The following is a 26,338-nucleotide window of genomic DNA, read 5'->3' on the forward strand; positions in this document are numbered from 1 at the left end:
CTATTGCATAAAAGAGCAAAAACAGTGAGGGGTGAGACTGAAGGGGAAAGTGGAAGAGGTAGGATGGAGAGAAGGTGGGGGTTGGCTAATAAGGAGTAGCCAACACACTACTGCATGTTCATCTCTCCATTGCCCCACCAAGGACAGAGAGGGTTGCAAGGAGTAAACATGGACTGACAATACAAAATGGAGAAAAGGAGGAATGAAAGCAATAGCATATGGAATGAAAGAAATGACTGGAATAACAGAGAAAACAAATGTACAAATAGGCCAGGAGTAGAGTATGCAGCAGTTAGAAACACATAACTAAAAACCATTCTTCAGTACAGATCCTGATAGACCTGGCAAGAAACTTACTAAACCAGAAATTGCAACAAAAAAAAGACCAATAAAAAACAGTCTATGAATACTAAAAGCTTGATAACTCATAATTTCAGAATCAAAATCAACATGTTAGTGAGTATACAAGTGACAATAGCATAATACCTATTAGTTTAAATGAAATGTGAGATTGAGAAAATTCAAAACAAAGCAGCTTCAAAAGATATGAGACCTTTAGGGCTCATTGAGACAATAGTAAGCAATGTGGTGTAGCAGTATATGTCAAAAATAGGTTTGAAGCTAATTAGATGAATTATCTCGTATGTATGAAATATGAATCACTAGTAATAAACATACCAGCATTAAATGTGGTTAAGATGGTGACATACAGACAACACAAAACTAAAATACAGTATTTAATGAAGTACTACCAAAAACTGAGATACTGATGAATATATATAACCCAGGAACAACAATAGTTTGGTCAGGTGACTTTCATTTTTATTCTATATATGGGAAAAAGTGAAATAGAATGTTGTATGGATGCATCTACTAATTCGAATAGGAGAGCAACATCTTGACAAATGAAAGAGAGCAGTTATACAAACTAATGACCATATGTGAAACATGCCAATCTAATTCAGTTATACACAAACCAACATGATAGAATATCTTTCAAAAATGATCCAAGGAAGTCACTCTCACATCATAATACTTTAGAAAAGTCAACAAAATATGGAGAAGAAACAAAGGCAGAGATCTACAATGAAATAAGAGAAGACATGTAAGAAACAACCTCAGTTTCTACTCTAACCAAATAGAATAACATGAAGCAAATAATTATCTACAGATAATGCAAAACAGAATGAGTTCCAGTGTAGCAGTCCAACTAAAATGGGCACATTCATTTTCTACAAGTGTTTTGAGCAAATAAAGACAAAACTGAAGCTATATAAAGAAAATATAAAAAGATGAAGGCAAAAAATATGAAAAGATGGAAAACAATGGATGAACAGAAGGGAATGGAGAGAACCCAGATGAGCACCGAGCAGGTATAAAGTGAAGCAATTACAGAAAAAAATGAGAAATCTCACAGAAAAATAATGAAATTACATAAAAAAGAGAACTAAGATAAAATCAACAGAAAGTTATTCAGAGTATGGGTCTATCTGCACACTTGAAGAAAGAAAAGAAAAAAATCAGAAACTGCCAATCCTATGGCACTTCATCATGAGCCACGCATACAGTGAAAACCCTAACTAATCAAAAACAGTTACCCCCTTTCTTATGATACAAAAAATTCTAAATCTAAACAATGCAATGCATTTTGTTTGGAATTTCTATCACTACATATCATGTCTTTACCTTAAGCAATAGCATGCACCACACCGACAGATGGCCACACCTCCACAATTCTTAGGCCATTAATCTTTCCTTATCCACCCAAGATGGTTGTGTAATGTCAACATCAAAAGCCAATATAGATCCCTCATGAGAAGATGAGAAGTTCCCTTAAAGAGAGGTAATAAATCCAATGACATTTGGCATTAAGAAGTCAGCAACTGCAGCTCCATTCAGGTGATAAGATTTAAATTTGTTAGACAGCCATGGTGACACCACACATCCTTGCTGCACACCCACCTTCACTTAGAACCACTCACCTTCTTCATTTCCTATATGCACACACACCCTACCTTCTTGAAAAAAACTAACTCCTAGTTACTTTTCTCTCAAACCCTATATCTGTTACAACTTTCACAGCATCTTTATCAACCCAACATATACATTCTCTAGATCCATAAAATGCCACATGGAAATCAATCTCTAACCCAACATATACATTCTCTAGATCCATAAAATGCCACATGGAAATCAATCTCTTTCTCTAGGTATTTCTCACACAGATTCTTCAAGGCAAACATATGATCCACACATTTTGTCTACCACTCCTAAAGCCTCATTGTTCCTCCCCAAATTGATGCTCTGTGCATACCAACACTCTCTCAATCATCATTCTCACATACAACTTCCTAGATATACTCAACACACATTACCTTTAAAATTTCTAAATTTCCCTTTTGTTCCCCTTAACATATAAGTATTATACAAGGATTCCACCAATCCTAAGGCACCTCATTCTGAGCCATACATCTAATGAAAAACCTTAATCAACCAATCAAAAACAATGTCACCCCTTTTCCTGTGAAGTTCAACAGCAATGCCATCTTTGCCATACTTCATCTTATGCACCTCCTATTTCTACCAAACCACTTGCCTCGAGACTCAAGCTTCATATACTTCCAATTCCAAAACACTCGTTATCTGCCACCCCTATCATCTTAAGACACACAACTTTCCTTCACAATACTCACTTCATCTCCTCTACTTCCATCACTGATACTCCCATTGTTCTCAAGTTCATCTAACACCAAACTACTCACATCCTTCCAGGACATTATTTGCCAGTAATCTTGGACCTAACTCTCCATTTCCCTCATTTTTCAGCCCCAGCACCTTCCTTTTGACCTTCACTTCTTGCTGAATGTCTCCCAATCATCTGAACTCTTTCCCTGAGGATCACACTGTACATCTCTCTTTTCTCTTTAACAAACTGTGTTCCTCATCCCACACATGTGCACACCTCCACCTTCCATATACCACTCTTCTCTTGCACACTATTATGCTCACATCCTTCCATAACATTCCTATTCTCATTTTTCTTCTTTTATCTGCCAGTAATCCTCATCCAACTCTATTTCCCTCTTTTTCATATATTCATCCCTGCACCCTCCTTCTGACCTCCCATCACTTCCTCTTCAATACCTACGAAGTTTTCCCCTATATATCTACCATTCCTCACCCACTCACCTAGCTTCATTTGTTGTTACCTTCTGTCACTTTTCGCCCAATCTCTCCTAGTATCCCTTCAAAGAAACCTCTTTTTCCAAGCTCACTCACTTTCATCATCCTCTTCTTACCCATATCATTTTGTCTTTGGCCACCCAATTAATTTCCTTTTTTTTCCAAAGCCTCTATAAACTTTCACTCTTATCACCAAGAGGAGATCAAACATCCCAGCAACACCCCTTTTAGCATATTTACATCCAAAAGTCTCTCTTTAGCATGCTTATAAATGAAGACATAATCCAAAAATGATCACTTACCAGTAACCACATTAATCTTAAGTATGTCCTCTTTTCAAACCAGATATTGCCAATCTTTCAACACACAACTCCATACATGCTACTAATTTTCATTCACAATGGCCCCTATCTATACCAAAAACTGCCAAAGCACCCACTCTTGCATATAAATCACCTATCATTATTACTTAATTCCTCACAGCAAAAATGATGACATATCACAGCTCCTCCCTACACTTACTCCTTCCTACTGCTACTCAGTCCATAAGCACCTCTCATAATCCACTTTCACTTACACCTATTTCAATCTGAAGCTCATTCCTTACACTTTCACACATTTTCATAATCCCTCCTTCAGCAAAAGTGCCACCATCTCCTTTGGCCTTGGCCTCACACTAAGCTAAGACACTGTTCCAAGTAAATTCCAAAACAATACTTCTTTTCCCAGAGCTTTATTTTCCTCAAAAGCAAAATACTCAAGTTCCTCTCCCCAAATAAACTACTTATGTCTCTTATCCTGGTTACATCTATGTACACTCAGCAGAAATATACCTTTAAATTGATTTGCTACTGGGGATTGCATGGTTTAAACGTTTAGGCTAGGAATGATAACATTCTTGATCTAGCTTAGCTTTACATCATTATTAGCTACGGATATGAGGAATTTCTTTCGCAGTGCTAGTATATAGTCTTCGAGATACAGTAACAGTTGCTGAACATAATAAGAGCAGGAAATTACATCAAATGGGGTAATGTAAAAGTACCTAAGCTATGCACTTGCAAAAACGATCTCAACAAAATGATATTATCAATACACAGATATTGACTTCATCTGTTGTGGGGATGGATGGATGGTTAGTGCTTCGTTATCTGCTGACATTCAGAATACCTTTTGAAGATTTCCAGTCATGATCATGAACGGTCTCCTACATTTTTGACTAGTAGGCTAAATCTTGAGCGTTAAAGGGTTTATGCTAAGTTTTTAGTTTCTGTTGATTTTATACATTAACTTCTCATTTCCATCTTGCTCGATATTTCATTCTAACCTTACGTAATATTGCTTAATAATATGAAAAAATTCCAATTCAAGCCCTGCGACCTTTATCCATAATGTATCAAAAAGAAAACTAATATTTTGGGGGTTTCTGGTCTCCAATGGTAATTCTTTCGTCAAATATCCATTTCCCGGAAATGATACATTAATATCTTCTTGTATTTTGGAAACTACAGAGGAAAATCTGTCAGTATCTAAAAACAACTAATAATGCGGAACTAAACTTGACTTTTACCGAATGTTGAACATTTAAATGTTAAAAAAAGTTGTGCATAGATTGCTGAATTGAACAAAATAATTTTCCATTTTACCTGTTACAGAGTATCATATCTGACATACTTTAATAAGATATGCCATGAACTGTTCCATAAATGTTAATGTATTCTTTAAACATAACAAACTAATTCAATCCAAAGGAAATAGACATGTGGAGCTAAACTGAATAATTAATTCTGCACTGCCAGCGGCCTTATTAGTTCAGCCTTGGCATCCAAATCGGAATATCAAGCTATGTTAACATGACAATATGGACAAAAAGATTTTTAAATTCTAAATAGTTATCCTGTCACTCACCAACGATATCAGCTGCTGAGTACGATCGGCCAAGACAAAGTCCAAAGCCACTATCAAAGTTACTTGTTTGGAATTCTAGACTACATGCATTACGTCCAGCATATTTCTATCAAGTTAATCATGTTCTTATAAAGTATTCTTTTTTCTTTTTGGCAAACTCCTAAAGGACAAAAAAAAAAAAAAAATTGACAGACCTCACAGCAGTTGTAATATTATTTTGATTTGCTCCCGGAGTGATTGCTTATTACCAGTAAGTTATCTGAGGAGTGAATATCTTATGCTTTTTGGTAATATACAGAAATATTATTAATAACTAAATTCATGCGTAAAGTCTCTGAAATCTTGCTCAAACATTTCCCATGCCGAAATTTGACATTAGAAATCTGATGAACATTTGAGATTTCCACCAGCCTCTGATGAATAAAAGCTTCCATTACTTGAAGAGGAGTTAAAGGTCAATGCCCCAGAGTCCTGGTCTCGAGCAGAACCCAAAACTGAAAAAACATATATATATATATATATATATATATATATATATATATATATATATATATATATATTTTTTTTTTTTTTTTTTTTCTTTTCATACATATTCGCCATTTCCCGCGTTAGCGAGGTAGCGTTAAGAATAGAGGACTGAGCCTCAGAGAGAATATCCTCACTTGGCCCCCTTCTCTGTTCCTTCTTTTGGAAAATCTAAAAATGGGAAGGGAGGATTTCCAGCCCCTCCCCCTCGCTCCCTCCCCTTTTAGTCGCCTTCTACGACACGCAGGGAATACATGGGAAGTATTCTTTCTCCCCTATCCCCAGGGATATTATATATATATATATATATATATATATATATATATATATATATATATATATATATATATATATATTTATATATATATATATATATATATATATATATATATATATATATATATATATATATATATATATATATAATCTAGATGCTCTTTTTATAAGTTAGCTCACATTTTATACCCGTTTGATCTTCCTTTCATTCATGTGACGAACAAAATTTTCCTTGGGTGAACTGTGGCTATTGTTGAATATAAGACAGGCCTCACTCCAGCCTGTCAAAGTCGTATTCCATGGGCAAGGAAATGGAGATAAGAATCAGCACACAAGAAAATGTGAAGACGGTTACCTAGGCCATTTTGAAGAATATCGGCTTAAAAGCAAAACATTTCTTCATTAACACAGATAAAAGACATCTTGGTGACATCTAATATCAGTATAATTCACACATTTAACGTTAAATGTTTTTGACCGAGTACACAGTATACCCACTGACCATTTTACTTATCATACTTTTCACTGAAAGTTAATTTCTTTAACAAATGAGTAGATTTCTGAATATTGTTGAATTTCACACAAGTTTGCTTGAAATCTATTTCTATTTCTAGCAAAGCCTTAAGGTTCGGCCTTCTAGGCTGTGGTTTTTCAAACGTCCTTAACTCATCAATATGAGAGGAAGCATTATCTCCATAATTAGTTCCGGGGAAACAAATATCGTCCTAATATTTCTGAAGCGTTGATTGCTTATTTCATTTTCTTACAATTGAGCGAATATAATTCTACCCCGCGTTGGTCAGTTGCAATTTAAGACGCATTCCACTCCGATATTTTCCCATTAGTCTTCTCATGAAAGGATATTCAAAACGTAGCTACGCCATGAATTATAAACCAATGTCGTGAAGCTAGATTCCATGAAATTATTTGAAATAAGCTGTATACAAGATTAAGTTTTAAGATATCTGTAGAATCTACACTGCAATCACATCTGTATAACGGAAAAAAGAACGTGAAGTTATACGTGGAAAACATTCAAATGGTAACCACGTCAACGTCATTCAGAAATTCGTTTGAAAAAATATACATTTTCATTTTTTTATTACAAAAGTGTGACTACAAACAGTACTGTGTACTGAGCTCCATTACACTATGACCTCACAGTACTTATTCATCAGTATATTCCCTTCAAAAATATGACTATGAACTTTGTTAGTATACGTAAATGAAGTATATGAGAGTAGTACTAGCCTATAATGTTACTCATTACCATAGAAATATATCATTCTAAATCAAATTGCACCTTTGATGTCTGCATTAAGGCAGTTCCATAGTTTATAGGCGGTAGTTCTGATAAAGCGAGACAAATATTTGAGTTCATAATCTCCTCAAGCTGGACAATTTAGCGTCCCTTCAAATTTCAAGAAGAGAGTGGGACATTAAGCTTGAAGGCAGGACTATCTCACTTAAATCGAGACGTGTTGTCTTCCTAAACCTACATGTTACCTAAGCAACAAACGAGTTAACAAATTCGTAAATGTGGTACTTACCCTCCACAGCCTGACATAAAGCCTTCAGTAATATGTGACCTGACCTTTAAAATTTCTTCCCACGTAATCATTATATTCATGTGGTGAAAGATGTCATAGCGCACATCCTACAGATACCATCACTGAATGCAGCGATATTTTCACCATATTGTTCAATAAACGCGACACACTGAAGTAACTTTTCCTTTTCCTTTACATATTGTTTGATCTCAAAAATATTTTCGTATTCATTCTCACTACGATTATTTTTTCATTTCAAATGATCAATCATTATCCATTCTGGTAGATGACTTGTGAGTAAAACTGGAGTATCTTCAAATATTCAAGAAATATATCACACTTCAGGTATACGTCGTCACTGTCTCACTTCATAACGTCAGGGAGGTCAAGGGAGGACTGACTGCTGCTGACCTGGTTTTTGGATATGGGCAGAACCAGGTAACAAAGGGTCATACACCAGCAGTTTGACCATCGAAACGGTAGTTTGGCAGGATCATGAAAGACTAATACACACACACACACACACACACAGATGATGGGTGTCTTGATTTGGTTCCACTTCAGAAAACAGCTTTTGAAGCTTACGCTGAATTATACGTATTTGTTTATCAACTGAGAGCTAAGTCAGGCTTTTAATTGAGGACCTCGACGGACGCAGACACCAGCAACTGACTGGGCGGGGCCGGGACAACGGTTTTGCCCATTCAGGGACATACTGCCGGTATACAGGCCCGTGATCCTGACGTGCTGGGTCGCAAGAGGTCATGTTGGCAATCCTGCTTCTGTTTGACATGACATGACGTAAGCTGATTATTATCTGTAGGGAGTATGTCTCCTGGGCTGCCTTTCACATTTCGTTTCCTGGTGATCCCATGGCGCTCTCTCAGATGATTAAATGGGTAAATTCATAAACAGTTGCAAAACTCCTGCGTCTTAATACATCTAAGGTACTCCACGAAAAGACGTTTACTGTAAAGCTTTATCGAACTTTGCTCATCTGGGGAATTAACCTACGCCACAACAACTGGACTTAATGTGGTTGTCCTTAATTTCAGCTTCAAAACTGAGAGGAAGGATGGACTGATATTGCCTCTAGTAACGCCTCATGTTTCTACGTTAATAGCGTAATACTCGAATTCACTTTCTAATGGACTAGAAATAACTTATTAAGAACTAAGATGACCACACATTGTAAGGCATGGCTGCCTATTGATTTTTACTGCAAAAAGCAGCGAGTTCGTTGTGGTCACTTCTCCCGGGAAGGAAACGCAAGACGATGAACTTCGCCGCTACGTTGTGGTATGAAGAAACTCCCTACTGCAGACAAAGCTAGGGTACTGCTCAAGTATCGGGGATAAGACATTTTTTATAAATGAAATGCATTTACAGTTAATGCGCAGTAGGAGGAATTATATTTTTTTTCTTAAATTATCTATCAAGTTGAATTGTTGCAGTGTGTATGTCAAGTTACACGTTGCAGTATGTGAATGTCCATTGTACAGCGTAGCAGTATGTGAGTGTTCAGTGTACAGCTGCAGTATATGAGTGTCCATTGTACACGTTGGAGTATATAAGTGTCCAGTGTACAGGTTGTAGTATGGGAGTGTCCAGTGTACAGGTTGCAGTATGTGTGTCCAGTGTACAGAGTTGCAGTATATGAGTGTCAAGTGTACAGCGTGCAGTATGTGTCCAGTGTACAGAGTTGCAGTATGTGTGTCCAGTGTATACAGCGTTGCAGTATATGAGTGTCAAGTGTATAGCGTGCATTATGTGTGTCAAGTGCACAATGTGCAGTATGTGTGTCAAGTGCAAGTGTTGCATTATGTGAAAGTAATTCGTCTGCCAAAGTTTACACCATGTCTCTTCCACATCAGCGACACTTAAGGTCCAGCTCTCGTTCGTCCACCGACGCATCAAGATGTCTAGCAAATGACACGAGTAATACATAAGGGATTCTTCCATCTTCGCATGACTGACCTTCATCATCTTGTGCTGATTCCCAAGATTAAAGAATTTTGCTAATTTTTTTTCGATATTTGTTTTTAGACTATTGTTTTTAGCGACATGAATTTCAATCAATTCATCAGTCCCATTATGCATTCTGTTGCTCGTTCGAAATCATTGATAATGCATGCTATTTATGTATAGACAATGGCCATTCAGAGCTTACGATGGAGTGTGTGAGGTGGGACGTGTGAATAGAAAAAGTTGGTCTCACATAAAAGAATGAGCTTAGTGTAAAGAAGTCAGAACTGTGTTTATTGATGTGGTCATTTATGTGTCACTTTTAGCAAACTAGATATGAGTTATTGCAATTATCATCATGTCATTTTATGTTCTGCTAGTGATTATGTTCTTGTTACTGCCAGTATTAATGAACTTGCTACTACTAGTATTAATGTTCTTTTGACTGCCAGTGATAATGTTCTTGTTGCTGCTAGTATTAATGTTCTCACTTCTTGTGTCAGTGTTCTTGTTTTGTTATCAATTATGTTGGAGGCTCCTGTCACGGACAGAAGTTCATATCAAGGCCGAGTCTTAATCGAAATGTAGAAAAGTTAATGAAAGGGAAAAAGAAGAGACAAGGGAATGTATTTTAGAATTTTGAAGGAAGTGAAAAAATGTGTCTTTTAAAATGTGCCAGGTCATAGTTATTGAGAAAGACGTGAGAGGATACAGTTCCAAAATTTCTAGGTGTAAGGAAAGAAACAGTTTTCAAAACGGCCCATCCTTGAGTAGCCGATGGCCATATAGTAATGATGTGACGCAGCAGCATACCTGGTGTTGCTTTACTCGGTGTTAATGCTCTTGGTACTTCGTGTTAATGTTCTTGGTTCTGCCAGTGTTAATGTTCTTGGTTCTGCTAGTGTTAATGTTCTTGGTTCTGCCAGTGTTAATGTTCTTGGTACTTCCAGTGTTAATGTTCGTGGCACTTCCAGTGTTAATGTTCTTGGTACTTTCAGTGTTAATGTTCCTGGTTCTGCCAGTGTTGATGTTCTTGGTTCTGCCAGTGTTAATGTTCTTGGTTCTGCCAGTGTTAATGTTCTTGGTTCTGCCAGTGTTAATGTTCTTGGTCTGCCAATGTTAATGTTCTTGCTGCTACCAATGTTTATATTCTTTTTAATGCCAGTATCAATGATCATGTTACTGCCAGTATTAATGATCATGTTACTGCCAGTATTAATGATCATGTTACTGCCAGTATTAATGATCATGTTACTGCCAGTATCATGTTCTTGTTACAGCCGGTATTAATGTTTTAGTTACTATCAATGTCAATGTTATGTTCTTGTTACTATCAGTGTTAATGTTATGTTCTTGTTACTATCAGTGTTAATGTTATGTTCTTTTTACTATCCATCTGCATCTGACGCCTGTCCCATTCTGGAACTCTCTCAACGGGGTGGCCACAGCAATAGGGTCTCCGTAACTAGTAAACTCCAGTGCCGCTTCTTAGCCTTTATGCCCTACTCTTAACAGGTCACTGGCGGAGGACAACTCTAGTGCAGTGTTTGCAGAGGCTCCTGCCTAACGTTCCTACTAACTACTTCTACGTAATGCTGCTACTTACTGATGCGCCTGCCCAAATACTCCTTCCTGCTACACCTATCTACTGTTCCTATCATTTTGCCGGAAGGCAGGACAAGCGCAGAGTGCTCATCGAAGGAAAAGCTAGATTGCGAAGAGTGAATGAACTGTGTGAGTTAAGTTTTGTCAAGTGTCATGTGTTACATGGAAGAGATTCTATGTTTGTGTTGGACAGAATGCTAGTAGTCCACATGTGGGGGAGTCAGAAAGAAAAGACAGCTACCTCAGAGGAGTGAAACTTGACATCCAATGAATTGCTGGCTCACTACGCAGCCGTCACAAACCCTCCCAATACCTAGGCAGGTAATACTGTTATAATATACCTCCCTGGTCGTTGGCTGCCAACCAACTACTACCTGCCATGTTCATGTTACTGTCAGTGTTAATGTTCTTGTTACTGCCAGTGTTAATGTTTTTGTTACAACCAGTATTAATGTTCCTGTTACCGCCAATGCTTTCTTGTTACGACCAGTATTAATGTTCTTGTTACTGTGTTACTGTTCTTGTTATTGTCAGTGTTAATGTTTTTCTTATTGCCGGTATTAATGTTCTTGTCACTGTGTTAATGTTCTTGTTACTGTCAGTATTGTCTTTGTTATTGCCAGTATCAATGTTCTTGTTACTGTAAGTGTTAGTGCTTCTCACTGCCAGTATCACTGTTTTTGTTTCTGTCAGTGTTCATGGCAAGATATTTTCACATGTTCTTTATAGTTATATTCCTGGTGATCTAAATTTTCGATTGTTATCATTGCTTTCTGAGACGATTTTCTTATATTCTCCTTGGAGTCATTGTGTTCAAGTTGTAGGATGTTACTGTGCAGTTCTTGTTTTCATCAATGTTCAGGTTAGGTTAGTGTTGAACCACATGTCAATATGATGCTCTCTTGTTTGTAGTATTTCCAAGATGATGTTATTAGTGCTCTGTCGCTGTTAGGATGCCTTTTGTTACTTATTCATATTCTACTGTTTGGTGACTTTTATTAGGGCTATGTTAATTTGTCAATATAGTGCTTTTTGATATATATATATATATATATATATATATATATATATATATATATATATATATATATATATATATATATATAAGTTTTTCTTTTTTCATGCATATTCGCCATTTTCCGCGTTAGCGAGGTAGCGTTAAGAACAGAGGACTGAGCCTTCCTTAGAGGGAAAATCCTCACAGCCCCCATTTCTGTTCCTTTTTTTGGAAAAGTAAAACCTGGAGGGGAGGATATCCAGCCCCCCTATCCCTCCCCTTTTAGTCGCCTTCTACGACGCGCAGGGAATACGTGGGAAGTATTCATTCTCCCCTATCCCCAGGGATATATATATATATATATATATATATATATATATATATATATATATATATATATATATATATATATATGACATTCTTTAATTATACTGAATGAAAGTTCATTGCCAGTTTGACTTTACTTAATTCATTTTTCTAATAATACATCAGAATCTTAACCCTGCAGAAATGATAAGTGCTATGACATCTGGTCACACACTACATACCGTAATGTATGGAAGATTCAGTCTTTGCTGGGGGTCCTGGTGTCGGTACTCGCTGTCTCGTTCCCCACAAACTATTGGACTCCTGGTGAGGGAGTTCAGTTATTGGTTCAGTCTGTCCTGAGGTAATTCATTTTTGTAGTGAATAATGAGACAGGGAGAGGTTTAGAGGTACAGGTAACACATCAAAACGTGTTGATCAATGAAGGGTCAACAGGTAACACATCAAAACGTGTTGACCAATGAAGGGTCAACATGTAACACATAAAAATGTGTTGATCAATGAAGGGTCAACAGGTAACATATCAAAATGTGTTGATCAATGAAGGGTCAACAGTTAACACATCAAAAGTGTTGATCAATGAAGGGTCAACAGGTAACACATCAAAATGTGTTGATCAATGAAGAGTCATGTGTAACTCAAGGCGAGCTGCTCCTGCTGGTGCTAGAGTAAGAAAGTAGGCGATGTGTTGCACCGGTTTCCTGTGATGTTGTGTAGCAGAGGAGAGGCTGGGTGTCGCGAGACGCTGGTGCAAGAGGCAGGTGTAATAATGCAAGACCTCCGTGGGTAAAGCGAATCTTTGCATGATACCAGTGTAGGGGACGTGGTGAGGCAAGGGCCTTGTAGGAGCAGTGCGTTGTTGCCTGTCTCATGGAGTAGTTACAGGCAGGAGGAGGCATTGTCGAGGTTCTGAGTTAGACCAGGAATGAGGCGGTTGCCGGAGTTTTACATTTGTGCTGCAGGAGGGAGATGACTTGCCGAGTTCTAGTGACTGAGCAACTGCAGGAGACTGGCAGAGGCGATGTCCCGCAGAGTTCTGGCTTTCGGTAGAAGGCACTGGAGTTACCTGGGACTGCTCCTGAAGGAGGTGGCCAATTTGATAAACCCTACGGGTTTCCTATCAGAGAGGGATGTTCTATGCAGAGCAAGCATACTTATGTTTCAGAAACAGTTGATTACTACCTCAGAGAGGCAGCCCGCCATCCTTTTAGGCTACATGGGTCACCTCATCCCTGATGTTAGTGTTGGGGGAGCAGGCCCATGTTATTGACGGGGGCCCCCTTGGAAATCATGAGGCATCGTTTGCTGGTTAGAGAGTTCATGATGGAGTCGGAACTTCTGCCGTGATGGTTGGTCGGCTTCCCAGTTATTTAGCAAGAGCGGTGGTGAACCTCACGTTGCGCAAGGCCTGTTCTACCTACCATGGAAAGTGAGAGTAGGTCGCTGTTGAGGTTATGGCATAGGGTGTGCCTCCAAATGGTCATTAGCAGGACCCCAGGTATGTGTAGTGACGTGGGCAAAGTGCAACTTACTGGGCATACCGCAACGTTATACTGCGACCCACTGGGCTCTGAGGAATGACCCTGGAAATATCGCTACACTCACCAACCACACTCTGCTGAGTTACAGTGTGGTCGCTCACCCTCTCGTCCACCACACTCTGCTATGGTCCTGGTGTGGCCACTAAGGCCAGTGTGAAACCCATTACTTACGCTTCATTATGAGCTCATGGACGCTCAGTAGTAACACTTGTTAACTTTGTCACCCTTGAGGTTTATTTACCTGGTGAGGGGTAAATGCTTGGAGGTACAACCTTAAGGCTTACCTGGTGATGATAGAGGGTGAGGTGCAACCTTGAGGTTTAACTGGTGACGGTAGAGGGTGGGAGGTACAACCTCGAGGTTTACCTGGTGAGGGTAAAGGGTGGGAGGTACAACCTTGGGGTTTAACTGGTGAGGGGTACAGGATGAGAAATACAGGGTGAGGGGTACAGGATGAGGAGAACACGGTAAGGGGTCAAGGGTAAGGAGTACAGGGTGAGGGGTACAGGGTAAGGAGTAAAGGGTGAGGGGTACAGGGTGGGGGGTACAGGGTGAGGGGTATAGGGTCAAATGTACAAGGTGAGGGTTACAGAGTGAGGAGAACGGAGTGAGGAATACAGGGCGAGGGGCAAAGGGTGAGGAGTACAGGGCAAAGAGTAAAGGGTGGGGAGTACAGGGCAAGGGGTACAGGGTGAGGTATACAGGGCGAGGGGTAAAGGTTGAGGAATACAGGGCGAGGGGTAAAGGGTGAGGAGTACAGGGTGAAAGGTACAGGGTAGGGGTTACAGGGTGATGTGTACAGGGTGAAGGGTACTGGGTGAGAAGTACAAGGTGCGGGGTAAAGGGTGATGGGTACAGGGTGAGGAGTACGGGGTGAGGGGTACAGGGTGAGGAGTACAGGGTGAGAAATACAGGGTGTAGGGTAAAGGGTGATGGGTACAGGGTGAGGAGTACGGGGTGAGGGGTACAGGGTGAGGAATACAGAGTGAGGAGTACAGGGTGATGGATACAACGTGAGGGGTACAGGGTGAGGGGCACGGGGTCAAGGGTACAGGGTGAGAAGTATAGAGTGAGGAGTACAGACAGTGTAAGGAGTATGAAGGTGTGAAATAAAAGAATCAGGTGTCTCTCTGCTTTGGTTTATTTACTTTGACAAGGATATATGGTACATTGTCTCTAAAACAATTTGCATATTGAGAGGGCAATATTGACGCCGAGTGGGAGAGAGTGGGCCGCACCACCCACCCCCGCCCACCTCCTGCTCACGGGCAGGGGTGGGCGGGGGTGCGGCGCGGCGGGTACAGTTTGTGCTGCCTGACCTCACCTACGCCAGCCCACCCACTACGCCCACCTCGTCACGCGCCCACTCTCTATTTCTCTCTCTTTCCTTACCATAAGTATATGTGACAGCCGTGGGCGTGGGCGCGGGAGGTGTGGCGGGCGTGTTCGTGGGCGTGGGGGCGGCGTGGGGGCCGTGTGGTGGTCACCCTCTTAATGCAACAACTGAAGTAGTGTGACGGCAGGGGCCTGGGCGGGCCCCACCGTATCGTTAACTCTACACTTGTGTAAGGCATATAAGGAGGTCTCTAGCACATGGACTAAAAATAGGGTGCAGTATACATACAGCACTAGAGGAAGGGAAGGAAGGGCGACAGTCTGTACAGTGGCTGATGCTAATCTAGCCTCTCCGGATGCGCACATAACAAGGGGGTTCCCTTGTAACAGCTAAAAGCTAGCGGCCAGTCCTCGCTGGCCGCCTCTGTACAATGTTCACTTTATAAAAACATGTTGATATGTGTCCAGTATGGCCCGTGGCGGACCGGGTGTATTATTACAAGTACTAACAGTGGCGCAAAGTCTTCCAGCAGAACCACCAGAGTATTATTATTGCACTGTCATCAGTCCAGGATGTAAGGCGTCCCGGTGCGAGGGAGGGGGAGGTGGGGCTGGGGTGCTCCCCGGGCTGGGGCTGGGATTTGTCCCGGACTGGGTCCGAGTTCTTCCAGGGGTGGGACTAGGGTGCTGCTCCCCGGGCTGGGAATGGGGTGTTCCAGGGGTGGGGTTGGTTTGCCTTCCAAAGTGAGACTGGGAAGCTTCCTGGGGTACGGCTCAGGTGCTCTCCGGGGAGGGTTGCTCCCCTAAGTGGGGTTGGGGTGCCTCCCGGGGTGAGGCTGGGATGCTTCCCCTGAGGAAGGTGGGGGTAATCCCAGCTTGGGACAGGGGTGCTCCTTGGGGTGAGGCTGGGGTCCTCAGAGTGTGGATAGGGGTGTTTCCGACATCGGGATGGGGTGCTTCCCGGGATGGGACTGGGGTGTTCCCCGTAATGTGGGGGTTTCTTCCAGGTTTTGGTAAGATAGTGCTCGCCAGGGTGGGTTGAGTGAGCCTCCAAGAGTGGGGCAGGGGTTCTCCCTCTGGAGGGGAATGTGGTGCTCACGCGGTAATTGAAGGTCTCTTAGGGGTTCTTCCTGGGATGGAAGATAGGCATTCCCAAGGGAGGGGAAAAGGATGGATAAGATCGCTCTTCGAGAATGAAGACACGGGTGCTTCCTAGGGCAGGTCGAGTTTGGGGTGTTCCCGGGATGGGGCTTGGGCGCTGCTGTTCGTGGGTTGGAGCACTTCTCTGAGCAGGGCGGGGTTGGGCTGCCCCCCGAAGGACTGGGTTAGGGTGCCTCTGGGGAAGGGCGCGTCTGGTATTCTCCCTGGGGTGACAGACTTGGATTGCGGGACGGGTGTACCCGGGGCGGGGTGGCTGGGATACTCTCCGGAGTTTGGGTTTGGGTGCTTTATGGGATGGGGCGATAATGGAATATTCTCTATGGCGGGGTAGAAATGGTGTACTCCCCACGCGGGGTGAGGCTGCGGTGTTCCCGGGGTGCTCTCAGAGAGGTTGGGGTGGGGTGCTACCTTGGGCGGGTTGGGGCTGGAATACTCCCAAGGGGATGAACTTAAGTGCTTTCTGGGGCGGGACGCTTCACAAGGGTTGGGTTAGATTGCCCCCCCCTGGGTGGAGCGGAACTGGGATGTTCTTAGACGGGGCAGGACAAGGGTGTTTCCCAGGCGGGAAGGGACTAGGGTGCTCCCGTATCAGGTTAGGTCTGGAGTGTTCCCGGGGTGGGTCGTTCCCAGGGAGGTTGAGCTGGGGTGCTCCCCTGGCCAGGGTGTGGCTGGGGCAGTCTAGGGTGCTTCTTCCAGGGCGGGGCTGGGGTACTCCCCGGGGAGGGACTAGGGTGTCCCCGAGGTGGGTCGCTCCCCGGGGTGTTCCCCTGGTCTGGGCAGGGCTGAGGTGCTCCCAAGGAGTATGCCAGTAAGGTGGGTGGAGCAGGCCAGTGGTCGCTCCGAGGCACGTCGCTCTTCCTGGCTCAGGGAGACTTACTAAGTGTTTATCATACTTGTTTCCCGTAATCTATCACGTTAAAGTAACTGCTAATATATGCACAGTGAACACGGCATACGGGAGTGATGAGTGAGGCTTGGGCCGCGGGCGCGGCCAGCCCTCGCCTCCTGCCCCTCGACTGTGTAGGAACGGTCGGCCTTCTCTTTGTGCACTTTTGACTGAATGCTGCCGAGGTTACCAGAACCGATGCACGTAGTACTTCATGACGAGGACTTAAGCCTATAGTCTCACCACTTATATAGTAAACAATCGACAAGAGGGCGAAGCTTGGTCTAGAGAGTTAGTCTAGAGTGTGGTATACATGCAGGCAAATAGTTGTCGGCAGAAAAAAATCTGCCTGGTTATATTTTCACCCTTGTCGTTTGTGTGTGTAGTAACACTTGACATTGTTATTGGTGTCTAACTTTACTTGACAAAACTATCTGGGCAAGTCATCCATAACAAAACATGCAACAACAAAAATGTCACCTTACAGTCTAAAAAAAGCTAAGCTATTCACAAAGCTATAGTTTATGGACAACTCGCCCAAATTCTTGTACTAAACCACCATGACGGTTTTGAACGAACTCAAGACACTGAGTCTAACAGAGATTTAAGTAGAAATTAGACAGAAATTCCTTAAATATATATGGTACCATCTTTTCAATCTTTACAGCGTAGGTCACTTGTTTTACATGCTGCCATAGAAGGAACCTACTACATTGATTATTCTCTATATAAAAGTGTAAAAGAATGCATATATTTGCCCTTGCTTAGTGACGTCATAGGGTCCGTCATCCGTGCTTGAGGTGTAGGCAAGATGTGGGGCGCGAGCACGAGAGGCCGCCAGCCACACTGGGGGGCTGCCAGCGCAGGTCGAGTCCATGACTCATGCCGCTCGGCAGAGTCTTCTCCAGTTTTCCGGAATGAAAATGCAGAACCAACTGAAATTTTGTGGGAACGATAGCAATGGCTGAAGGTGAGGATGGCTACAGATGCAGTTACTCACTGACTGACTTTCCACTTGGCTTGCTGTGACTTATCTTACATATTATTTTTGATTCTTGTTTCTACAAGTCCCATTTTCTTCAAATTCTCAACCTGGCTGGCCGAAACATCTCGATATATGCTCAAATAATATGGTACAAATGAAATATAAATTATAAATAGAAACGTGACTTTTTGAGCTCCGTGTGTGGATCTGAAGCGCCTCGGTAAACACAGATTATCTGGATAACCAAACCGTAAAAAGAAGGTTTAAGTTAATATGTCTGAGATAAACTATGAACGCAGCGTCAACGCCTTCACACCTAACACGCTCAACTCTCCAACTTTTACAAAAATAACTAACAACATCTCTTACAGCACCTAACAAATGTGAAAATCATACATACCCAAAAAATCAATCTTTTTACATGGTACTAAGAAAAAATTATAGCAAGTTGAGTAGGGCAGTCATGCGCCAGTTACCGAAACACTTTATCAAAATATACTTTTCGTGACAAACAAGAGAGTAGTGAAAATCGACAGCGTAGATACTCCGGATTATTCGGTTTGAACAAAGCTATCTCACGGAAGGAAGGGAAAGCCTTGTTCCTAACTCCCGAGCCGATGGTGCAGACGCTCTCATAATGTTGTTTTCTTTAGGGGTTACGGGACGACACGGAATTTTTTAAATGAGATTTCTCTAGATGGAATGGATGGCGGAGTATGGGAATGTCTGTTGCAGACAACAGTTTCACTAAGTTTATCAATAAATACACTAGAATCCACAACCATAAATATTTCTTTCTCACAAATTATAATTAAAGACCAGAATTGTGTTAAGTACATAAATATAAGTAACAAAATAATACAAGGTGGCGGTGCGGGAGGGTGGCCGAAGTGGGAAGGGCGAGCCTCCTACCCCCCGGCCGCCCGCCAACACTCGCCGATTGACTGATTGAGCGGCGAGGCGCTGTAGATTAACATAAATTTTCATCTCAATCTTGTTAGAGCCATGCCGACGGCGTCACATACCCAACTCATCACATAAAACGGCAGCGGAAAAATCACTAACTGAGTTTGTTTGGGCTGGTTAGTGTAGCGTCCGCCTGGACGACACACAAAAACATTAAAAAGACTAGACTAGGATGTGAGGGTGTGCGCGCACACACACGCGCTGCCCAACCTATCATATTGGGACAACCTAACATTACGCTGCTCTCGGTACCTGCACTTCACGCAGTACTTACTATTACAAAAATATATTATAACAAACTTATTTCATTAACATGGGGAAAATAAGTTATCAATAAATTAGCAACACTTATTAAGTACATTCTGTTGCAGATTCTTTGACAGCAGCAAACAACAAGCTTTAAGTACGATTTGTTTCCATTCTTTGGCAATTTTTTGGAATGTTTGTTCATACAACATATTGACTAGCAAAGATTCTGAGCTTTGATTCATTGGAATGGCAACTGATGACTAGGAATGATAACGTGGTTGACGCAGGACCTTTGACTATGACGTGAACCATCATGACTAACGAAAGAGAACAGATCGTGTGACTAGACGCGTTCACGGCCGACGACTCCCGCTAGAGTCGACGCGCCCCCGTATCTGAGGCGTTCACTTATAAAACTGTAACACAGTCAGCAAGTGACTTACAAAATAAATACCATAAAATAAATAATAAACATCAAATAGTCCTAGACTAATATGGGGTAAACTTATAACTATGACAAGTCGATCTTGGTGTGACTAGTGATCGATGCGGAATGTGCTGAGATCATCTGTTGGCTTGGAACCTTCCGCCCTGACCGAGCATCGTCTGCTGTGACCTGAAGTGACCTGTGGTGTGTGTGGGCGTGCGGGCCAGCACCGCCGCGCCCCTGACTGGGCTGCTTGCTTGTACTGTGCGGGCGGGGCGAGGCGGGTGCCAGGGGCGTGCCCTGGGGCGGTGGGCCCACCGAGGGGCGCACCCTATTGCTGAGGACGCCCGCGGGCGCCGTGTTGCAGCTACCGGTGGGTGCGGGGCTGCGCGGCTAGTGCGGCGCCAGGTATACCAGGGGCTGCGTCGTAGGCTGTCACAAGTCGTGCTCTTCCAGGCAGTGGCCCACCATGGCATTGGTCTGGCCGCTCATCTGAGGCATCTGGGCCATGTGCACCACCGTGCCGCCGGTGGCTAGCCCGCACACCTTGGACCCGCCCTCGTTGTCGTCCTTCCACTTGTCCATGGAGCGGCGGCGGGCGTTCATGAAGAAATTCCCCACTGTGGAGGGCTCCAGGCCCAGCTGGCGCGCGATGGTCACTTGCATCTCCTTGCTGGGCCGTTTCGTCTCCTGGAAGATAAAATGGCGTCACAACACAGCAAAAGACTCCTCGACACTTATCCCTCACATAGCATCAACAAGAGCAACTGCAACATCAACATGCAAACGTCGAGCCGTGGCTACACTGGGTCTCAGTTTTCACTTTCCGTTTTAATTTCATTTGATTTTTAAAAGGTGCACAGTCTTTCTCCTGGTGTCAGTCAGGAAACGGAAAAGAAGACTGACCAATCATGTAGTGAGGATGCGGCGCCATGATCGGACATTCCGGTAGGAAATTTAACCGAAGGGACAGGAGGCGGGAGCTGTCTCCGTCTATACCGAACCACTTTGTTTACCGGGAGAGGTTGGTCACCACGGGAAATAACTCGCACCATCATTTTGAGCTGGTCTACATGAAGCGTCACCAGTGTAGCCACGATAAATATAACTGTATTCTAAGGCGAACACTAAGCTTAACTCTGTAACCTGGTTATTGCCTAGAAAAGATGAGGAGTCTCACTCACATCCACAGATTTAATATACCACCACGTCAACAAATCATAATCCACTTCAAAAAGAGCATAAGAAAGGAAATCTAAACGACAGACTTTCAACTGTCAGCTTATTGCCGTATTAATAATAATAATGATAATAATAATAATAATAATAATAATAATAATAATAATGATAATAAAAATATAATAATACATTGTGTCAACCCGATTCATATTTTTAGTAAAATTTCCGTTTTAAACATCCACCTGTTTGGAAGTTGGAAGGAAATGTTCCTATGGTTTTTTATGTGTTTTGTACGATTATGACCTTCATTCTGGCCGCAAATCACTACAGTTTGAGATATTCTCCTCTTAATCCATAGAATTTTGGGATAGGGAATCACAAAATGTAGTGATTTGCGATAGAAATGAAGGTCAGAATCGATCAATATCCATCGGAAAAACAATTCAATAAAACTAAATCTAACCTAACCTCACCTAACAAACCTAACATAACCTTTCGCTGGATTGTCCAAAATAATAATAATACCATGTCTTTTGGAACTAAAACTACATCTACTCACCGACACTATTTAGTATATATGTATATGTATATGTATGTATATATATATATATATATATATATATATATATATATATATATATATATATATATATATATATATATATATATATATATTCCTATGAGTCCACGAGGAAAATGAAACACGAAAAGTTCCCAAGTGCACTTTCGTGTAATAATCACATCATCAGGGGAGACACAAGAGAGGAATATAACAGTCAGTTGATATACATCGAAGAGACGAAGCTAGGACGCCATTTGGTAAACATGTGATTGTCCAAAACATGTTTGTATGTTTTGGACAATCACATGTTTACCAAATGGCGTCCTAGCTTCGTCTCTTCGATGTATATCAACTGACTGTTATATTCCTCTCTTGTGTCTCCCCTGATGATGTGATTATTACACGAAAGTGCACTTGGGAACTTTTCGTGTTTCATTTTCCTCGTGGACTCATAGGAATATCTTGATCACGCGCAAAATTGTGATCCTTTCCAATATATATATATATATATATATATATATATATATATATATATATATATATATATATATATATATATATATTTTATTTATTATACTTTGTCGCTGTCTCCCGCGTTTGCGAGGTAGCGCAAGGAAACAGACGAAAGAAATGGCCCAACCCCCCCCATACACATGTATATACATATGTATGTATATATATATATATATATATATATATATATATATATATATATATATATATATATATATATATATATATAAAGGAAGAAATGAGAGTATCAGGTGTGGGTTTCAGTATGGGGCACAGTTACGCCACACACCAAAGTATGAGGCCAAGCCCCCTGGGAGTGGCGATGGCGGTGGTAGTGAGTGCGGGCACGAGAGGCGGCGCCCCTTGAGTGGCCGCGTCGACCCGACCCTCTGATGTGTGACTCTGGACCACCACAGAAGGCCAAGCCGAGGGCACGCCGCGGCCTGCATACAGGTCTCTCTTTAATTATGGCTCGGAGGCCGGGCAGCCGAGGACCCTCATCGAACAAGACACTCATTAATTTGTGAAAGAGAGTCGACCTCTCAAGAGCTCTTCCCGCTCTCTCTCAAGCGCCCCGCCCCGTTTTCTGTAAGCGCCATATTGTTTGGTTCTTGGCGGGGTTGAGGACTTTTTCTTTAATACAGTGGCCAATGACTCAAGATGGAGTGGGGCATTGTCCCCCGACATGTGACCCCTGGGCCCCTCGGCATCAAACACCACAAGTAGGAAACTTGAACCTTTGTCTTAGTGTGCCGGACGCCACACCCACCCAGCCTCCTCACCTTAAACAGGCAGCAAATAATCTCATCACTCATACATCCAGCGGCTGAGGAGGCTTGGAGACCTTCCTGTAGTAGTATGTCCGGAGAGCCAGCAGGAGGAAGGCCGTGGAGTGGCGAACTGGGCCCGCCACCGCCGCCACCACCTAGAGCTTCTCTCGGGCATCCTTATTTCCAGGAGCCACTCGTGTCACCCAGGACCTCTACCATATCATTTACACTCGTCTCTGCCACCAGCTGTCTTTCCTACATGCCACTAGCTGTCCTAGCTACCTACCACTAGCTGCCATAGCTACCTGCCGCAGCTACCTGCCACCAGCTGTCTTTAATATCTCCTACCAGCTGTCCTTGCTACTTACCAGCAGCTGCCACAGCTATCTACCACCAGCTGTCCTAGCTACCTGCCACCAGCTGCCACAGCTTCTTACCACCAGCTGCCCTAGCTACATACTACCAGCTGCCTTAGCTACCAACCAGCAGCTGCCCCAGCTACCTACCACCAGCTCTCCCAGCTACCTACCACCAGCTGTCCCAGCTACCTACCATCAGCTGTCCCAGTAATCTGCCACCAACTGCCTTACATACCACAAGCTGCCTCAGCTACCGTCGCCAGCTGTCCTAGCTATCTGCCACCAGCTGTCCCCGGCTATCTGCCACCAGCTGCCCCCGGCTATCTGCCACCAGCTGTCTTCGGTGTAATGCGAAATTTCTGACTTGCGAAGTAAATGACCAGAGAACAAGCGGGCATTCGCAAGAGGTTAGGTTAGGTTAGGTTAGGTTAGGTTTGGATAGATGAACACAGGTTCCTCACCTAACCTGGTTACAATAAACACGTCATATACTTGGAAGAGATCATGACCTTCACGTAGCACCAGATACACGTCAACCCCATCTTCTTATCTCCACCTGTCGCCTCCAAGTACGCGGTACACGTCTCTATATGTTGACTCCCAGTACCTGGCGCCTCCCAGGTTTTACTACCGGCTGCTGCCTACCGCTTCTCACTTGGTGGTACCCGCCGCGACCAATACCTAGTACCCGTCTTGTCCCAGTGCATGGTACCTGTCATCTCCGAGTATCTAGTACCCTCCGCTTCCCGGCACCTGGTACGCGCCAATACCGGTCACCTGCCTATACCTGGTATGCAGTGGTACCTGTCACCATGTACTTGGTAATCGCCGCCTCCCAGTATTTGGTATGCACCACTAATAGTCACCTCCAAATACCTGGTACCCGTCGGCAATTTGTCATCTCCTAGTACCAGGTCCCCGCTGCTTTCTGTCGTCTTCCAAGATATGATGCCTACAGGTACCTGTCATCTTCCAGTGGCTGATAAGCGCCTCTACCTATCACCTTCAAATGCCTGGTACCCGGCGGTACCTGTCATTTCACAGTACCTACCATCCGCCTGGAAATACTACCAGCACCTGGTAATCGTCTTGTCCCAGCGTCTGGTACTTGTCATCTCCCAGTACCTAGTACCCCTTGCCTCGCCTCCCAGTACGTGGTTCGCACAACAGGTCTCCTCCAAACACCTGGTACCTGCCGGTACCTATTATCTCTCAGGTGGAAATGACGTAGTGTGGGGGTGAGTGTGTGTACCGCATGACGCAGTGTGAGGGTGAGTGTGTGTACCGCATGACGCAGTGTGAGGGGTGAGTATGTGTAGCGCATGACGTAGTGTGAGGGTGAGTGTGTGTACCGCATGACGCAGTGTGAGGGTGTGTGTACCGCATGACGTAGTGTGAGGGTGTGTGTGTGTGTACCGCATGACGCATTGTGACGGTGTGTATGTGTGTACCGCACGACGCAGTGTGAGGGTGAGTGTGTGTACCGCATGACGTAATGTGAGGGTGAGTGTGTGAACCGCATGACGTAGTGTGATGGTGTGTGTGTGTACCGCATGACGTAGTGTGATGGTGTGTGTGTGTGTACCGCATGACGTAGTGTGAGGGTGAGTGTGTGTACCGCATGACGTAGTGTGATGGTGTGTGTGTGTGTACCGCATGACGTAGTGTGAGGGTGTGTGTGTGTACCGCATGACGTAGTGTGAAGGTGTGTGTGTGTGTGTGTGTGTACCGCATGACGCAGTGTGAGGGTGTGTGTGTGTGTACCGCATGACGTAGTATGAGGGTGAGTGTGTGTACCGCATGACGTAGTGTGAGGGTGTGTGTGTGTATCGCATGACGTAGTGTGAGGGTGAGTGTGTGTACCGCATGACGTAGTGTGAGGGTGTGTGTGTGTACCGCATGACGCAGTGTGAGGGTGTGTGTGTGTACCGCATGACGTAGTATGAGGGTGAGTGTGTGTACCGCATGACGTAGTGTGAGGGTGTGTGTGTGTACCGCATGACGTAGTGTGAGGGTGAGTGTGTGTACCGCATGACGTAGTGTGAGGGTGAGTGTGTGTACCGCATGACGTAGTGTGAGGGTGAGTGTGTGTACCGCATGACGTAGTGTGAGGGTGTGTGTGTGTACCGCGCTCCGTGACATTTCCTGGAGTGTGGCAGAGAAAAGTGTGAAGGCATCATATGTCATGTTCTCAAGAGGGGCATCTTGTGCATCTCTGAGCCAGGGGCGTCCGCCGCCTCACTTGTGGCAGTTCATTCCATCATTGTAAAAATCAGGAGGTGACATTTCTCCCGAGGTCAACCGGCGGGACTATTATTTTCTAATGATATTGATAACCCAGTGGAGAGTAGCAGTGGCGGGGAGCAAATGGGTTTTAGGTATCGGAAACCAATAGGCTGACCCCGTGGGCTGACCCTTACTGCCCATTAGTCACAATAAATTCTTGATGGAAAGCCTTATCACGTCCTGTGGCAGCCACTACACACAGCCATCAGCGGCCACGACTCCCCCGCTACCACTACACACAGCCATCAGCGGCCACATCTCCCCCGCTACCACTACACACAGCCATCAGCGGCCACGTCTCCCCCGCTACCACTACACACAGCCATCAGCGACCAAGTCTCCCTCGCTACCACTACACACAGCCATCAGCGGCCACGTCTACCCCGCTACCACTACACACAGCCATCAGCGGCCAAGTCTCCCTCGTTACCACTACACACAGCCATCAGCGGCCACGTCTCCCCCGCTACCAATACACACAGCCATCAGCGGCCACGTCTCCCTCGCTACCAATACACACAGCCATCAGCGGCCACGTCTCCCCCGCTACCACTACACACAGCCATCAGCGGCCACGTCTCCCCCGCTACCACTACACACAGCCATCAGCGGCCACATCTCCCCCGCTACCAATACACACAGCCATCAGCGGCCAGGTCTCCCCCGCTACCAATACACACAGCCATCAGCGGCCACGTCTCCCCCGCTACCACTACACACAGCCATCAGCGGCCACGTCTCCCCCGCTAACACTACACACAGCCATCAGCAGCCACGTCTCCC

The 26,338-nt window shown here is 43.8% G+C and overlaps 2 protein-coding genes across 28 annotated transcripts in view; both read right to left on the bottom strand.

Annotated features, from left to right (window-relative positions):
• Positions 1–5,215, bottom strand: part of LOC139750621 (uncharacterized protein F13E9.13, mitochondrial) — a 92,494-nt gene extending 87,279 nt beyond the window's left edge. Inside the window, exon 1 of the mRNA XM_071665296.1 lies at positions 5,092–5,215. The gene's annotated coding sequence lies outside the window, so the exon portion shown is untranslated. The remainder of the gene's footprint in view (positions 1–5,091) is intronic.
• A 10,068-nt stretch (positions 5,216–15,283) lies between these two features.
• Positions 15,284–26,338, bottom strand: part of LOC139750871 (one cut domain family member 2-like) — a 636,939-nt gene continuing 625,884 nt past the window's right edge. For 14 of the 27 annotated variants that reach the window (XM_071665700.1, XM_071665699.1, XM_071665698.1 and 11 more), the window contains one exon: positions 20,439–20,576. Coding sequence is in view for 13 of the 27 variants with exons in the window: in XM_071665708.1 (XP_071521809.1) it covers positions 20,322–20,576 (255 nt within the window). In the remaining 14 variants the exon portion in view is untranslated. Of the gene's footprint in view, positions 20,577–26,338 lie in introns of all 27 variants that reach the window. The other 13 variants (XM_071665708.1, XM_071665712.1, XM_071665710.1 and 10 more) reach the window with 1 other exon arrangement.

The sequence above is a fragment of the Panulirus ornatus genome, chromosome 10, assembly GCF_036320965.1.
Source record: "Panulirus ornatus isolate Po-2019 chromosome 10, ASM3632096v1, whole genome shotgun sequence".
Classification (NCBI taxonomy): Eukaryota; Metazoa; Arthropoda; class Malacostraca; order Decapoda; family Palinuridae; genus Panulirus; species Panulirus ornatus.